This window comes from Pristis pectinata, chromosome 11, assembly GCF_009764475.1.
Source record: "Pristis pectinata isolate sPriPec2 chromosome 11, sPriPec2.1.pri, whole genome shotgun sequence".
Classification (NCBI taxonomy): Eukaryota; Metazoa; Chordata; class Chondrichthyes; order Rhinopristiformes; family Pristidae; genus Pristis; species Pristis pectinata.
In genome coordinates, this window is record NC_067415.1 from 38,631,507 (window position 1) to 38,649,112 (window position 17,606).

A 17,606-nucleotide genomic window follows, 5' to 3' on the forward strand; every position below is an offset into this window, starting at 1 on the left:
TAGTAGCTGGTGGTGAGGGTGATGAAATTGAGTTCTACACAAGTGCAGGATGTAGCACTGATGTAGTCATCAATGTAGTGGGGGGGCTGGGGATGGGGAGGGGTGTGGTGGTGTGCCAGAATTGGCCTGGAACAAACTTCATCATATCATAGAAAAGTTATGACACAATAAGGAGGCCTTGAACCCATCGTTAATGTCCCAGTCAGAAAAGAGTCATGCAGATGTATCCCATTAGTCCATAGCTCTGCAGGTTACAGCTCTTCAAGTAACCATCCAAGTACTTCTGAAATGCAGTGAGGGTTGCTGTCTGACTCATTCTTTCCACCCTACAAGTGCTCGGATGAAAAGATTTTTCCTCATCTGCCCTCTATTCCTTCTAGCAATTACTTTAATTCCAATAATAAATTAAAGAAGCCTCAAGTTACTTCTATCAAACCCCTCAAGTAAATGGAGGTTTCTTTCACTCTCTTCCCTTCATTGATAGTCAATCTGGAAATTTGGAAGAACTCTCACTGCATTTCAAAAGTACATGGATGGTTACTAAGAGAAGTGACCTGCAGGGCTATGGACTAATGGGATACAGCTGCATGGCTCTTTTCTGACTGGGACATTAACAATGGGTTAAAGGCCTCCTTTTTGTGTCATAGCTTTTCTATGATATAATGAAGCTTTTCATTAAATTAAAAACGTATTTCCTCTAACTTGGCCTACATTTTGTGTTCAGAAAAACTGCAAGGCTATCAATGCCTGCAACATCTGGCAACCACACATACGAAGGAATGTGGGGAAATCAAAAAAAATGAAAATCCAAAACTGCAGGTGCCGGAAATCTGAAATAAAAACAGAAAATTCTGGAACCAGCAAGTCAGGCAGCAACTGTAGAGAGAGAAACAGAGAAAACTGGGTGATCAGTTTGTGGGACACCTGTGTTCAGTCTGCAGTAGTGACCTGAGCTTCTGGCTGCCTGCCACTTTAATTTTCCAGCTGACTCCCACTCGGACCCATCTGTCTATAGCCTACAGCACTGTTACATCGAAGCCCAATGCAAATTCAAGAAACGTCTCATCTTCCATCTGGGTACATTGTAGACTTCCAGACACAATAATCAAACCTCTCCAAGGTAACCAGCTCTTTCTAACTGCATCAGAACTGGCCATTTCTGCCAGTCATCCATCTGTGATTTTGGCTCAGTTTTTCCCTCTACATTAGTACAACCTGACCTGCTGGCCATATCCCACAAGCCCTGCTATTAGCAGCACATAACACAAAGATGCATTATCACCATCTAACTGCCTAATAAACCCACTTGACCTGGTCTCAGATCTCACTTGGCCTGTCTCAGATACTTCTATACAGTCCCATACATCCCAACCACCACCTTCTCTGCAACTTAAAATTGCTTTTTTAATCTCCCCTTACCAGTTTTGATATTAACTCTGTTCCTCTTTCTGCAGATGTTGCTGACCTGTTGAGTATTTCCAGCATTTTCTGCTTTTTATTAGTGGATAACAGAATACTGGTGCCTAAGTTGTTTTCCTCCTCCAGAAATTTCATTGTGACATTACCTTACTTGACATAAAAAGAATAAAGAATATGGGGTTGTAATACCTACCCACTTAATGCCATCTAAGCTCACCAGAAAAAAGTTAAGGTTTGTCCATTCCACGGGAAGTGACTGTTTAATGATGCGGTAAACCTTAATCATTATCAAATCACCTCCCTGAAATTTTAGTTTTGTAAGGATGGAATCTTATTCTTTTGATTGTAATTATTGTTAGAACTTTAACATTTATTTTAAACTTCCTTCTTCCAATTTTTAATCTCTTCAATACCATTTTTCTTTCAGTCTCTTAATTTCAGTTTCTGCACATGATCTTAGACTGAATTAATTTACACTCCTTGGTTTAAACTCTAAATGCTCCAGTAAGACTCCGACAATATATTTGGTTGAAGTGACATACAATTACTTTCTCTGTTCACACAGAATCTGAATCTTCTGCTTTGACTGTCATAAGTGCAAATGGCAACATAGGTAAATGTAAACCCAAGGAACACAAAGCTGAAAATTTGTTGCTGAAAGATCCTGGACCATAGTTATATCTGTTCCTTACAAGTCTGATCACTTGCATATGACAGTACTGATATCCATTATCATCTGTGTTTAACATTATTTTCTCAACCTCTGTATCCAGAATGTTTATGATCAACAATAACCCCAGTATAAAAGCTGATGGAGCAGTATCTACATCTCTCCAATCTGGCCAGTTAACTATGATTTGATTTTTGTCCTTGCCCTGTCATTCTAACCATGTGACCACTTTTCCCTTGCTTCCATGAACATTATCTCTGCATAATTCTGATAGAAGTACCTTCTCAAATGACTTCTGATTATTCACCTAAACACGACTACTGCATTGCCTTTGTTTTTCCGATATTTCTCTGAAGAATTTCATATAAATGGGATCAAGTACTACTCACACTTTTGAAGTCCATACCTGATAGCTTCATGAATCGCTAAATACTTAGTAATTTCCTTTCTTATTATTGATCCAGAAGGAGGTTTTATGAGGATGCCCCGATGTTGAGGAACCCCATGTACCATCATTCCTTGGTGGTTGTGCTGTGCAAGTTTCCTAGTTGGCAAATGACCTCAGAATATTTTCTACAGCTGAAACAAGATGAACCTGCATATGACACCATGGTTGAAGCTTGCCCCCTTTTTAAAGTGATGGGACTGATCTCCTACACTATAGTCCTCTGGCAAATTTTCTATTTTTCCCCCCCACAAGATTTGGAAAATGAGAATCAGAGGGCATTATCTCATCTTACCTCATTCTCCTCGAGTTTATCATTGTCTGTGATTAAACCACCTTAAGTTTATGCCTTTCACTTTAGTAATAAAAGACACTAGCTCCAATGGTCCTTCATCCCAATCTTTGAAAAATGAAGCAACTTATTCAATGTCCCCACCCTGCTTATGTTATCAACTCATAACACTTGCACAAATGGACTTCATTTGGTGTGTCACTCAAAAACTCTGAAGAACTCAGCTGGCATCTTGTGTGAAACAAGTGGTCAATACAGAGGATCGCTCAAGCCATATCTTTTTTTAAAAAAGCAAGCATTAAGAACGTGCACATAAATTTAGTTTAGACAGCAAGAACCTATGACAACATCAAAAGCAAGAGCTTGAAGAATTAAAATCCAAATGACTGTGGGCAAAATTTTCAACTTACATATTCTTGCTACAAATGTATGGGACACAGTGCACACTGAGCCCACAGATCTGGAATCATTAATTTCACCAGACTAGGAAACAACAGGATAGGTGCACGTCATTTTCCAATACATGCCTCTGGTGGGCCATTCCCCATTAAAAATCCACCTTATTAAGATTCTCTTTCTCTCTTTCTCTTCTTTCTTCTCTCTCTCTCTCCTCTCTTCTCTCTCTCTTCTCTCTCTCTTCTCTCTCTCTCTCTCTCTCTCTCTCTCTCTCTCTCTCTCTCTCTCTCTCTATATATATATATTATATATATATATATATATTTATAAAAAATAAAAGCAACAAAGCAGAGTAGGACTGTTTAAAAAATGCAAAAAATAAGCAACACCCAAGTCCATTTTAGTTCAGCTAATAGGGCATGAAACTAAGTACAAAACAGGGATTTCACCTTTCTCCTCATTTCGTACCTTGTAGAATCACACAGCTCTAGCCGCAGTCTTGTTTCTTATGGGCATTTTGTATCTCACTTGTTTCCAAAATCTCGAGCAAACTACATTAAGTTTATTTGTTTCATCTGATTTCCATTTAATGGTGCCATTTTTTTGAATGAGATGCCTTATGGATTCTGGAAAGTCAGTCAAGCAATCAAGTTTCTCCAACTCAATTAGAATTACTTTAACTTCATTCCGGATTAAAGCCTCATGTAATCCAATTTGGCGTTCAAATCCAGAGTATGCCTGGTCATCAGCTGAAGTGTTCCGAGTCAAAATGATAATCAGTCTCCTGCTGCTCCGTATGTTATTTTCAATAACTTCAGCTGCAGCTGTAAATATAAACCATGGATAAAAGTCATTATAAATAACTGAGCATCAAATTAGCAAATTGTTCCTTGGTGGTACACTGAAACTATTAGGGGAAAATTTGACCCTTATCATTTCTTCTTTTTGGTGCTAAATTCACATGGGTGATCAATTTGCAGGTTCAATTTCCTATACCTGATTTCATCCTCCACCACCCCACAAAAGTGGAATGACATGCAAGTGAACTGAAGTCCCAGCTAAGACAGATATCACAGACATTCCTTTTAGCAGGAACTGACCTGTGCTCCGCTCAGTTTGTGCATGTCTACCTGTGGTCTTGTATGGGACCACAGATGGCTTCTGAAAATGGTTAATAATTTATATTTTGTTACTTTAGTACAAATCTAGGAGAGGTTGGAATGTTTTTCTAGCTCCACTTTGAACAGTGAGCTACTACCTGCACAAACCTCTTCCTCCCCCCCCCCCCAATCCATCCCATTTAGTCAATCAGCTTCTGCAGTTTGCTGACATTACAGAAATGACACCCAACATCTAGTTCAGTACAGATCTTATGGTTCCATCTTTCAAGTTATCTTTTGGATGCCAAGATTCAGTGTTCCCCCTGCTGGTTCTCTCACCAACTGCTGTAAGCTAATTCAATGTTCTTCAGGATATAACCAGTTTGGTCAGTGGTGGTGCTTGATCAGCAGAACCATTCTTTATGTCAATCACTTGCCCCCACTACTCAAAGTAACATTATATTTGTGTCGAGGCTTGGTTAAGCCCACACACAGAGTACTATGATCAGTGTTCCCAACAATATAAATGTACTGCTGATAATAGAAAAATAGATTAATAAAAATGATATCAGAATGCTATATTTAGCCAGGAAAACAATCAGATCAGGGCTACTTCCTCAAAAAAAAGCTAAGGGAATAACCATTTTTCCTTCAATTTCTAAATCCAGAATGCTTATTATAAAGCAATGAAAGAGTTTGATAGAGTAAACAAAGGGAAGAAACTTCCATTCTTTGGGTTGTCTAAAATGATTTATTATAATAAATTTTATAGTTACAAATAAATTGAATAAGGCATTCAGGAGAATATTTTTCTTCAAAGATTGTTAAGAACAACAAAGTCAAAGAAATGTAGCTGCCATGTACAAATAGTTTCTGCAAAGAACAATGTGATATTGACCAGATAACCAATTTTACTTATGCTTAATAAGGGAAAAATATTGGCTAGACCAATAAAGGTAACTTCCTTAATTGTCCTGGATAACTCAAACTAAGTTTAAAGACTCCTTTGAAGTTACTTCCAACAGTGCAGCACTCAATCAGTGCTGCAGCCTAGCATTTTGAGTGCAACTCTCCATAATGCAACTGGAACCCACTAAATATGAGGTAATGGTGCTGCAAACTGCACTAAGTGCCATCCTACTAGAAGATGCAGTGAGGAGAATGTAAGGAGGCCACTCAAAGAGTTGGAGAAAACATGTCAATGGGCTATATAATAACAAATGAAGTGTAGTTAAGACAAGTGTAAAATATTACATGAAGAAAGGAAACCTGCGCTCTTCATGAATAATGTTGAAATAGATAAGAATGAAGTTTAAAGAAGTCTATGCACCTTTTAGATTCAATACCCAGCTAATGCAGAGCAGATATAAAATAAAATGCAATTGAATTGATACTACATATCCAAAAGTAGGGAATACAAGTTAGAAAAAGTATGATCAAACAATACAGAGCTTTGCACATTCAACACACTGAGGATTAGGCCCAATTCCAGTTGCTTAAAATGAGTCTGGCATTCAGGATCTGGAGACTCAGAAATCTGCCCAATATTTTTCTATTAAATTAAACAGCCTGTAACCTGTATCTTATGTTTTGAGGAGGATGCAATTGGCTGGATCGGTCTGTCCACATAATTTTAATCAGTTTGCTGTGATCTTAAGCAATCAGTGCTATTTGTAGATCTAGATAAATAATTTTTAGTGCAATTATAGATTTAAATCAAAGTTTCTAATTTTTGTTGTTATTTTGTTTCAGTTAATGACTGGAATACGGATTTCTTTAATACTGCTGACCAGAAAGAAAATCTTACATGTCATTTCTTACAACAAAAACTGAGGTGCTTTCAATACATTTGTTGAAGTTGTACCCAATATTAAGTTCTTTTATCTTACCCTGGCCAGGAAGTTCATCTCTGCCATAAATGAATAGTTTGTAGCCATACTTTTCTTCAAGTACTTGTGGTAAAATGTGAACAGCAAAGTAGTTTGCATTACAATTATCCTTTGAACCTTTGTTCTCCGATCTTGGATAGATTACATATGCATCAAACTTCTTACCATCTGTAGGGATATTAGCAGTCATTTATAAAGTTAATAATAGATAATGAGTAAGTATTTATTCTAAATATTGTAAGGGTATTCAATATTCAGTAAAATCTGTAATGTGAAGCAGTAAAACTCTTCACTTCTACAGAGGGTAGCCGTGGAGGGATGTTATTCTGACTGGAGGTCTGACCAGTGGTGTTCCACAAGTATCATTGCTGGGACCTCTGTTGTTAATGATATACAAATGATTTGGTCAAGAAGTAGATGGGCTGATTAGTACATTTGCAGATGGCACAAAAATTGGTGGAGTTGTAGGTAGCTAGACAGGTTGTCAAAGGATTCAACAGGATATAGACCAGTTGGAAACGTGGGCAAAGAACTAGCAGGTGGAGTTTAATCTGCACAAGTGTGAGGTGTTGCATTTTGGGAGGTCAAATGTTAGAAAAAATGTCGGAGCATTGATGTATAGAGGGACATTGGAGTGCAAGTCCATAGCTCCTTGAAAGTGGCAACACTGTTAGATAGGGTGGTAAAGAAGGCATACAGCATAATTGCCTTCATCGGTTGAAGTGTTGAGTACGAAAATGGGCAAGTCATGTTGCAGTGGTATAAAACTTTGGTTAGGCTGCATTTGGAGTAATGTGTGTAGTTCTGCTTGTACATTACAGGAAAGATGTGAAGCCTTTGGAGAGGGTGCAGAAGATGTTCACCAGGATTTTGCCTGGATTAGAGGGTATTAGGTACAAGGAGAGGTTGGATGAACTTGGATTGTTTTCTCTGGAGTATTAGAGGCAGAGGGGCAACCTGGTAGAATTATATAAAGTTATGAGGGGCAAAGAAAGGGTAGATAATCAGAATTTTTTCCCCAGATGGAAATGTCAAATACTAGAGGGCATAGCTTTTAGGTGAGAGGGGGGTAGTTTAAAGGAGATTAATGAGGCAAGTTTTTTTCCACAGAGTGTGGTAGTTGCCTAGAACATGCTGCCAGAGGAAGTGGTGAAAGCAAATGTGATAACAATGTTTAAGAGGCAGTTAGGAAGACATGTGAACAGGCAGGGAATGGAGGGATATAGACCACATACAGCCACATGTGTAGTTTAAACTGGCATCATGGTCAGCACAGACACTGTGGGCCAAAGGGCCTGTTCCTGTGCTGTACTGTTCTATGTTTTATGTGCAAGAATAAACCAAAATTTATATAACAAAACTACTTTTATATTATCCTAATATCAGACTATACTAGCCATTGATTGCTATGAATAATCAAACCAGTGATGTTACACACTGATGTGTTAATCCCTAAACCTAAGTGATATTGTACAATTGGAACAAAAAAAAAGGAGCAGTTGCTTGAAATCTAAAGCCAAAACAGAGAAAGCTGAAAAAAACTCAGCAAGTCAGGTAGCATCAGTGCAGAGAGAAACTGAATCAACAATTTGGGTCAAAGACCTTTCATCAGAAATAAAAAAGTAAGTAAATGAGCATGCTTTTAATTGCAGACAGGGGAGGTAGAAAGAGCAGGAGAATGTCTATGATAGATTGTAGACCAAGTTGTCAAGCTAACAATGACCTTAAAACCCACAGCTGGAATAAAATGATACAGAGATAAATTGACACATAATATATTGAAGTAAAGGCACAACATCATCTGCGTAAAAAAGGGGTTATATGAAATTGTAAATATGAAGTCCCAAGGGTTGTAATGCGCTAATCAGAATTCGAGGCACTGTTCCTTGAGCTTACACTGGGCATCATTGGAGCAATATAAGAGGTAGAAGACAGCAAGGTCAGTGGGAATACGATGGAGAATTAAAGTGACAGGCATTTGAATGCTCAGGGTTGCCCTCACCCCCACCCCCAGATTGAATGGAGGTGTTCTGCAAAGTATTCACCAAATCTCTGGCTTCTCCAATGTAGAGAAGACCACATTGTGAAAAATGAATGCAATACTTTTAAATTAAAAGAAGTGCATGTGATGTGCTGTTTCACCTGGAAGGACCATTTGGGTTCCTGAATGGTGAGAACGGAAGAGGTAAAAGGCAGGTGTGGTTGAGTAGAAAAGTGTTGCAAGAGGGGAAGTGTTAGTGGAGATGGAAAAGCAAACCAGAGAGTCACAGAGGGAAAAGTTCCTTTTGAATGCTGAAATAGGAGGGAAGAGGAAGAGGTGTCTGGTAATGGAATCCCATTGGAAGTGACAGAAACTATAGAGGATGATTCATTGACACTGGAGGCAGGTGGAAAGCGAGGACTAGGAAAATCCTATCCTTGTTCTGGCCGTGAGGAGATGGTGTGACAGCAGATATGTAAGAAGTAGAGATGTAGTCTCTCTAACATGAGAAGTCTCTCATAGTCTCTCTAACACATGAGAATCGTGCCACCTGTGCCAGAGGGAAAGCCTTTGTAAAGGAAGAATGAAGACCTCTTAAAGGTACTGGTGTGGAAAGTCTTACCCTTAGAGTACATATCACTGAGAATGTATAATATGGCATGATATTTGATATGCAAAATCTCAAACAGAAATTATGCTTAATGTGTGTAATGGTAAGATTAGATCAGTGTTTATGATATACCTGATATGTTTTTATTCATGTATGTGATGAGGGTACTGATATCAAGACCAGCAATTATTACGCATCCCTAAATGCTTTTCAGCATGGAGTGATAAATCACCAATTTGATCTACTACAGGCTTTCTGGTGAAGATAATCCCATCATGTTGCTCTGATATCTAGACTAACCCCTATCTCTGTTTTTCGGTTGTGATGAAGAGTCCTAGACCTGAAACAGTTACTAATTTTCTTTCCACAGATGTGCCTAACCTGCTGAGCATTTTACTCTAGTTGTGAACATGGTTTCATATCTGGTAAGGGAATTGTGTTCATGGGAGTGGAGTGGTAATTCCTGGATCATTTTGCTGGTTCCCAGATAAGAAGTTAGGAGACAAGTTAACAGTCGGCTCACATAGAAAGTTAATATAGTTACAACATAATCAGTGGACAATCTACTGGATGTAACAGGGCAGAAGAGATAGGAATATCACTAGGATGGAAGAAAAAAGAAAGCAGAGTGTATTGATCTCAAACTTTGCATAATATATTGTGTTAAATATATAATGCTTCTTAATTGTTTATATTTATGACAAGTTATTCTCTGTGTAAAATCAAAATCAAACAAATAAGGTAAATAAATAAAATTGTACTTACCATTAATGATTTTTTGGGATTTGAATGAGTCTCTATACCAAAGAACAACATCCACCTTGAAAATAACATACACTGTTGTACAGATTAGAAACCCAATTATCAGTGGAATTACGATTTTAATCACATCAAATATCCAATATAGTGCTAGAAAAAGAAAGAATTTAACTGTAAGAAATATTGAATAATCTGTTATATTTCCTTACATAGACCAGAAGAGCAAATATAGAGTATGAGAGCAAACTTGCATGAAACATAGAAGTGAATTCTGAAATATCCTTCATGTAAAAGGAAACAGATTACTAAAGAAAAATGTTGGACCCTTACAGTCAGAAATGGGGATAATTAATGGGAAAGACAAAAATGGTGGAGGAATAAAACAAACATTTTGGCTCTTTCTTCATGGAAAAGGCCCAATAACTCCCAGAAATGCCAAGGAACCAAGAATTAATAAAAGGAATTAAAGGAAATTAGTATCGATAAAGAATACTAATCCAAGTATTAGTAAAGTGGTGGTGGAGAAATTACTAGTTCAGAAAGCTGATAATTCCCCAGGGCCTGCATCCTGCACCCAAGAGTCCTAAAAGAGGTAGCCACAGAAATAGTGGATGCGTTGATTGTCAGCTTCCAAAATTCTACAGATAATGGAATGGCCCCTGCAGATTGGAGGATGGCAAATTTAACCCCAAACTTTTAATGAGAAGGAAGAGAGGAAACTGCAACAACTGACCATTTAGCCTAATGTCAATAGACAAAAAATTGCCAGCCTATTGTAAAGGATGTGATGGAATTAGAGAAAGTCAACATGGATTTATGAAAGGGAAATCATGTTTGGGAAATCTACCGGAGTTTTTTTGAGAAAGTAACTGGTAGAAGAGATAAAGGATGATCTGAATGATCTGATGATGGTACATTTGGATTTTCAGAAAGCCTTTGAATAAATCTCATGTAAGAGGATAGTGTGTAAAATGAAATCACGTCAGATTTGGGGCAATATAGTAGCTTGGATTGAAAATTAGTTGACAGATAGAAAGTAAGGATATACAGATCTTTTTCAGCATGCCAGGTTGCAACTAGTGGGGTACCGCAAGGATCAGTACTTGTGCCCCAACCATTCCCAAGATATGCCGATGATTTGGATGGGGGAACAGAATGTGACATTTCTAAGTTTTCTAACAATACAAAACAAGTTGGAACTGTGAATTGTAAGGTGGCTGTAAAGAGGTTTCTGGTGATACGGATCAATTGAATGAGTGAGTGAATGCATGCAATATAAAGCTATCCACTTTGGTTGTGTGGATAGTGATAGATTAGAAATTGTTGATATGCAAAGGCATCTGAGTGTCCGTTTATATCAATCACTGAAAGTAAACACTGAAAGTTAACTGCAAAGCATGCAGTTAAACAGGTCAATGGTATCCTGGTCTTTATTGCAAGACATTTTAATACAGAAGCAAGGATGTCTGCTACAATATTCCAGGATCCTGGTGAGAGACAACTAGCTACAAATGTAGTTACTATTGTAACATAAAGCAGACGGGCCAATTGGTCTTGGAGAAACAATGAGATAAACTGTCAGATAATCTATTTTAATGATATTAGTGATGCATAAACAACAGTCAGGATGCTTCCCTGCTCATTTTCAAGTGGTGGCATGGAACCTTTTACAGATGCTCCACTAAAAACAGCAGCACTTCTGATAATGCAGAATTGCATGAAGTATCCAGCCAAGTTTAAGGGCTCAAATCTCCAAAGCAGAGCTTGACAAATGAATTCTGACTCAAAGAACCGAGCCAAGGCAGACACACTAATACCAGTGTTGATTCATCTAGCAGATTCTGGGTGGGATTGAGTATAGGCAAATCTAGTTACACAAAACAAAGCAGTTCAGCAACAGAGGTACTGCTACTGACTCATTAGTCATTGCTGGTTTAACAGAAAAAGATCGCACAATCACCAACAATAGATTCAGCATTAAGCAATGCATAGAGAATTTATTCATTCATGACACCCTAAAGAAGCTGCTTCAAAATGATACAAGTAGAGAGAACAGAATAAAATTCAGATCATCAATAAAACCATCCAATATCACAAAAATTCACAAATTAGTCGAATCACTTTAGTCACCTACTTCAACTTAATGTCTTTTTAACAATTATTCATTTTGGCAAGACATTGAGGCCATAAGATAACTGGAGAAATAAGCTAACTAGAAAAGTACAGACACAGTTGACACCTAGTGCTGTTTCACAAAAAAAATGAATTAAGTTTCTTTTTTGTTAATAACCAAGCTATTATTGGACCACACTGAAGATACTAATTCTTACACAAGAAGCTCTCAACAAATAAGACTATTTGCTTCATTAAATAAAAATATGGTAAATCTTACATTGGTGTGAAATTTTTACAAAAGCCCTTCTAGTTCCTTGTAGGTTACGTGCTAAACACTCAAATTTTGTTTTGAAGTCTTCTTCAGTGATCTTGGAGATAATTAGGGTTCTCACGATAACTACATCATGACCAGTTCCTTCTTTACGACTGTGAAAACAAACAATTAATGTAAGGATTTTGTCAAGACAAGTTACAACTTTTCTTTGCTGTTAGGAAACCCAACCAAACTCTTGGTGTTTTTCTTTTTATGTTACAGACTCAGTGAAAGTCCCTTTAAGATAGAGAGTGTGTGTGTATGTGTGTGTGGGGCGTGCTTACGTCAATAGAAGATAAAGGATGTAATGACGTGGTTGAAGAAGCAGAAGAAGAAGAGGAAAGAGGGAGAGAGAGAGAGAGAAGGGAGAGAGACACCAGCCTGCTAGTTTTCTCTATCGATGGATGAGAAACTATAACTGTGTCTGCCACTGAAATCCATGTATGGAAGTTGGAAGTAATCCAGTGGAGTTCACTTTGTTGCTGACCTGTAGAAGGAAACAGGTATTTGTGTGTGGACGACCACGATTCAGATGCTTTTCGGGGTGAGGAAGTCACTACCGAGTAAACACTGAAGTATCGTTTGGGTTCCATCGTGGAACATTTGGATTTCGTATTTACTCTCCCTATGTTCTCTACATCTACGTCTTATCTTCAGACAACGGTGGTTGTTGAAGAAGCCCTTGCTCATGTTTCACCTTATGGCTTGCGGAACTGAACTTTAAGAACCATTCCTGAACTTGGAGTTTGGGACTTTGCCACACACACACACGAAGAGTTTCGTTTTGGGGTTAACGTTCGAGGTTTAACATTTTTGAATTCTAACATACTAACATTTTTACTTTTATTTTATGTATTATCATAAGTAGTGATTAATAAAATAGTTTTTAACACTGAATCATGCTCAGTGTGTTTCTTTTGTTGCTGGTTCGTGACATTTAAAAGAAACATTGCATTCACAGGGTGGTGTAGAAGGTATATGGCATGCTTGCTTTCATTGGTCAGGTAACAGAGTTGGGACATTATGTTGCAACTTTACGGAACACTAGTTGGTCTGCACTTGGAGTATCATGTGCCATTCTGGTTGCCACGCTATAGGAAGGATGCAACTGCACTGGAGAGAGTGCAGAAGAGATTCACCAGGATGTTGCCTGGACTGAGGACTTTAGTCATGGGGAGAGAATGGATGGGTTGGGTTTGTTTTCCTGGAGTGGAGGAGGCTGAGGCGTGACCTGATAGAAGTATGTAATACTATGAGAGGCATAGGTAGGTAGATAGTCAGAATCTTTTTCAAACCGTAGGGATATCAAAAACAAGAGAGTAGGGGTTTAAGATGAAAGGTAAGTGTTTTAAAGGGGATCTGAGGAGTAAGTTTCTTTTACACAGAGATTGGTTGATATCTGGAATGTACTGCCAGAAGAAGTGGTGGAATCAGATACAAATACACCTAAGAGGCATTTCGACAGATACTTAAGTAGGCAAGCTGTAGACGATATGGATCTGATCTGGGCAAATGGAATTAATGTAGATGGGTGAAAAGGTCAGCACGGACTTGGTGGGCCAAAGGGCCCATTTCTGCGCTGTACAATTCTGTCAATGTAATACTCAGCTAACTGCAATAAAACAGAAGTTTTAGCTGCTTATGCATTGTCAGATGCCTGAATCAGTGTTGATGTTTAGCTGCCAAGATAGAGCTGTGTTTACACTTTAAACTGGAACGTTTCCTAAAAACATTGCCCTGGTGCATCCTGAAGTTGAAAGTAAGCACATATTCCCAAGGCTCTGATCCCCGTTCCAACGCAAATAAAGGATAAAATCCAGCAGGATAATCCCTCCTCTGCTTTTTTATTCACATCCCATTTACATGTGACCCTGCACACAAATTACACAGAAGTATGGCTGTAGAGAGAAAAAAAGAATCTTTATCATTTACTTGACATTCATTTATACCCTTTCATTATTCTTCTGTATGATGGATGCAGGAGAAATCAATTAGAGTATGGCATAACTCCAGCAATGTATGTTTTATGATAATGAAATGAATACAGAAACACTTTTAACATGTTTAAAGTATCTGCTCTTTCATCATCAAGCTTTCGTATGAGCCAAGTATTGAAAGTAAAACTCACAAGTTATGTCCTTGCTTAATTCTGGATTCATCTGTGGGAATCTTCTTCTTATTCACTTGCCAATAAAGCATATAAAATTTCACATTACCAAATCCAAAATGAGCTTCACAGGTCACTTTCAGCTCTGAACCTGCGTAACAAAAATAAAACTATACAGTACCAAGAAAAATTATTTCATAGAAGCATTATCCATTTTCAATAAGAGATAACTCCTAAATTAAATATATCTATCAAATTTCCTCACACAATGAATGTCTAATTTCATTGCAGACATGGAGACTTAAATTTCATTGATAAAACCTGCAGTTTCAACAAATTTACCAATGACAGAGTCAGAGCAATACAGAATGGATACATGCCCTTTGGCCCAATGAGTCCATGCCAACCATGGTCCCCACCCATCTAGTCCCAATTTCCTGTGTTTAGCCCATGTCCCTCTAAGCCCCGCCCCTGCATGTACCTATCCAAGTACTTCTCAAATGATACTATTGTACCTGCCTCAACTGCTTCCTCTGGCAGCTCGTTCCATCTTCGCCACCCTCTCTGAAAAAGTTGCCCCTCAAGCCCCTTTTAAATCTTTCCCCTCTCACCCTAGATCTATACTCCCTAGTTTTGGACTCCCCTACCCTGGGAAAAAGACTGCTACCATCCACCTTATCAATGCCCCTCATGATTTTATAAACTCTATAAGATCAACGCTCATTCTCCTTCGCCCCAAGGAATAAAGACCTAGTCTGACCAACCTCTCCCGATAACTCAGGCCCTCTAGTCCTGGCAACATCCTCATAAATCTTGTCTGCACTCTTTCCAGTTTAACCACATCTTTCCTGTAACAGGGTGACCAAAACTGTACACGGTACTCCAAGTCCGACTCACTAACGACTTACACAACTGCAACATAATGTCCCAACTCCTATACTCAGTATCCTGACTGATGAAGGCCAGGAGGCTAAGCACCTTTTTCACCACCCTATCTGTGACACTGCTTTCAATGAACTATGCACTTGTACTCCTAGATCCCTCTGTTCCATTACACTCCCTAGTTCCCTACTATTCATAGTATAAGTCCTATGCTGATTTGACTTTCCAAAATGCATCACCTCACACTTATCTGTATTGAAATCCATTTGCCACTCCTCAGCCCACTTCCCTAACTGTTCAAGATCCCCCTGTAACCTACAAAAACCTTTTTCACTGTCAACAACACCTCCTAATTTCATGCCATCCACAAACTTACTGATCAAGCCTTGTGCATTCGCATCCAAATCATTTATATAAATAATAAATAACAAAGTCTCAACACCAAGCCCCGCAGCACATCACGAGCACCGGCCTCCATTCCGAGAAACAACTTTCAACACTACCCTCTGCTTCCTACCTCCGAGCCAATTTTGAATCCACCTCACTAGCTCTCCCCGGATCCCATGGGACCTAACCTTCCAGACCAACCTACCCTGCGGGACCTTGTCGAAGGCTTTGCTACAGTCCAAATAGACAACATCCACTGCTCTACCCTCATGTCTCTTTTTGGTTACCTCTTCAAAAAACTCTGAGAGGTTCATCAAGTGCGACTTTCCACGCACAAAGCCATGCTGACTCCTCCTAATCAGACTCTGTCTATCCAAATGTTGGTAGACATTTTTTTGTTAAACATCTTAAGGATTTGATGTTTAACATTTTAATAATTACCTTTGGATCATAAAAACAATGCAAGTTTAATTAATCACAAAGCAATGCAGGTTAATAAATACTATTATTCTAACCAAGTTGTCATCAGCAAGTCATTTTTCTTAAATGCAAAGCATAATCTCTGTCTCACATTACAAAGTAAATTATTCAACACTGAAAAGTACTATTTCCAAAGACAACAATTACAGTGCAGCTTCAGTATAGGATACACTATGAATAATTGATTCCTTTCTGTACTTTGCCTTAATACCTTTAACTGCGTTATGCTCTTGGTTGTTTACCAACTGCCTCTTTGGTCTTTTTAAGCCATTGATTTAAATACTTCCACCAAGGCAGGTGACCGTTTCATACTTTGACTACACAGCCCATTTGCGTTTTGTAAATAATTTAGTGACCTTCCAGAGGCAATTAGATAAATAGATGGTGGAAAAAATTTACAAGGCTACTGAGAAGGGTCAGTAAGTGGAACTAGGGAGTTGCTCTGGTATAGGGCTGGCACAGACATGATAGGCCAAATAGGCTCTTCTTGTGTTGCAACCATTGTATAATTCTATTATTCAATTACCTTTTGTTGCTTTCTTCTATTCTGTATGACCTCCAAAAGCCGTCAATGGGAGTGACCAAAGCTTAACTGTCAAGCTGCAATGTTGTTTAGAGTCATAGAGTTATGGTGTAATACAGCATGGAAACAAGCCCTTCAGCTCAACTCGTCCATGCTGACCAAGATGCCTATCTAAGTTGGTCCCATTTGCTAGCGTTTGGCCCATATCCCTCTAAACCTTTCATCTCCACATAGCCATGTATCAACTGTTTTTTTAAATGTTATGTTATGAAAGTTTAGTACAACTACACAAGAGGTCAGATGTTATTAATTTTTAATTGTATTTTAATCAAATAATCTTTGATGAAAAGTCAGGAGTTCTTTATGAATAATTTTAAAATTTACATAGAAGCATTGTAAGGAATATTTGATGCAGAAAGAAAATATAATGGAGAATAAACTTGATTTGTTCTTACCTAGTCTTGCTTCAATTGTGTTATTTTTAGGACTTATCAAGTCTGGTTGTATCAAATTAATTGCTGAAATAATCAATTCAAAATGTTAGGACCACAGTCTGAAATATTCATCATAAATCTTCAGATGTACAGAGAAAAAAATAAAAGATTCAGATAAGGCATAACATTAGTTTACAAAGCAATAATTTATGGATCATTCTTCTTGTTTCTGATGATTATTTGGGATCAAGATCCTCAAGGCCAAATTGTACTCCTGAAAGTCCAGTGGAAAGAGAGGAAAATCCCATGACTTCACTTAGAAATATCAGGTTCCTAATGTTTTCCTGGAAGTAGGGACAGTGAAGGTGGGGAAAAAAAATTGAGCAAAGGCTAAGAAGGTTTCTCTATCTGGCAACTGGAGAAATGGACTACCTGACTATTATGCAGGAGTAAAGTTTGGTGGTGATTCATCACATCCAGGACCAGCATGGGAAGGAGGGCACGGGTGTTGCAGCGTTTGGAAGGGCTGGATATTGGTAATCAGGAAGGCCTAGGGAGGCTGGAGATCAAGGGTTGGGCAAATCATCAGTTAATTTTTAATGAGGCTCCCAGGTAGGAGCCTAAATTAAATGAGTTAAATAGCTTCTCACTGCTCCACAATGCCCTGATATCCACCAGCATAAAATGGTAGAGTATATGACAGATTGACCTCACCTTTGATCCATCCCCTGGTGGATCTGCTCACCTCCTCCCCCACAGCTACTTATCACTATCTCATACCTGCATCTACCTATCACCACCTTG

General features: G+C 38.4%; 1 protein-coding gene across 1 annotated transcript in view; it reads right to left on the minus strand.

Moving 5' to 3' along the window:
• Window positions 1–3,699: 3,699 nt before the first annotated feature.
• Window positions 3,700–17,606, minus strand: part of LOC127576160 (interleukin-1 receptor type 1-like) — a 29,798-nt gene continuing 15,891 nt past the window's right edge. The window contains 7 exon segments of the mRNA XM_052026548.1: window positions 3,700–4,046; window positions 6,212–6,379; window positions 9,048–9,079; window positions 9,594–9,711; window positions 11,954–12,102; window positions 14,118–14,247; window positions 16,824–16,886. Of these exon segments, the coding sequence (XP_051882508.1) occupies window positions 3,700–4,046; window positions 6,212–6,379; window positions 9,048–9,079; window positions 9,594–9,711; window positions 11,954–12,102; window positions 14,118–14,247; window positions 16,824–16,886 (1,007 nt within the window).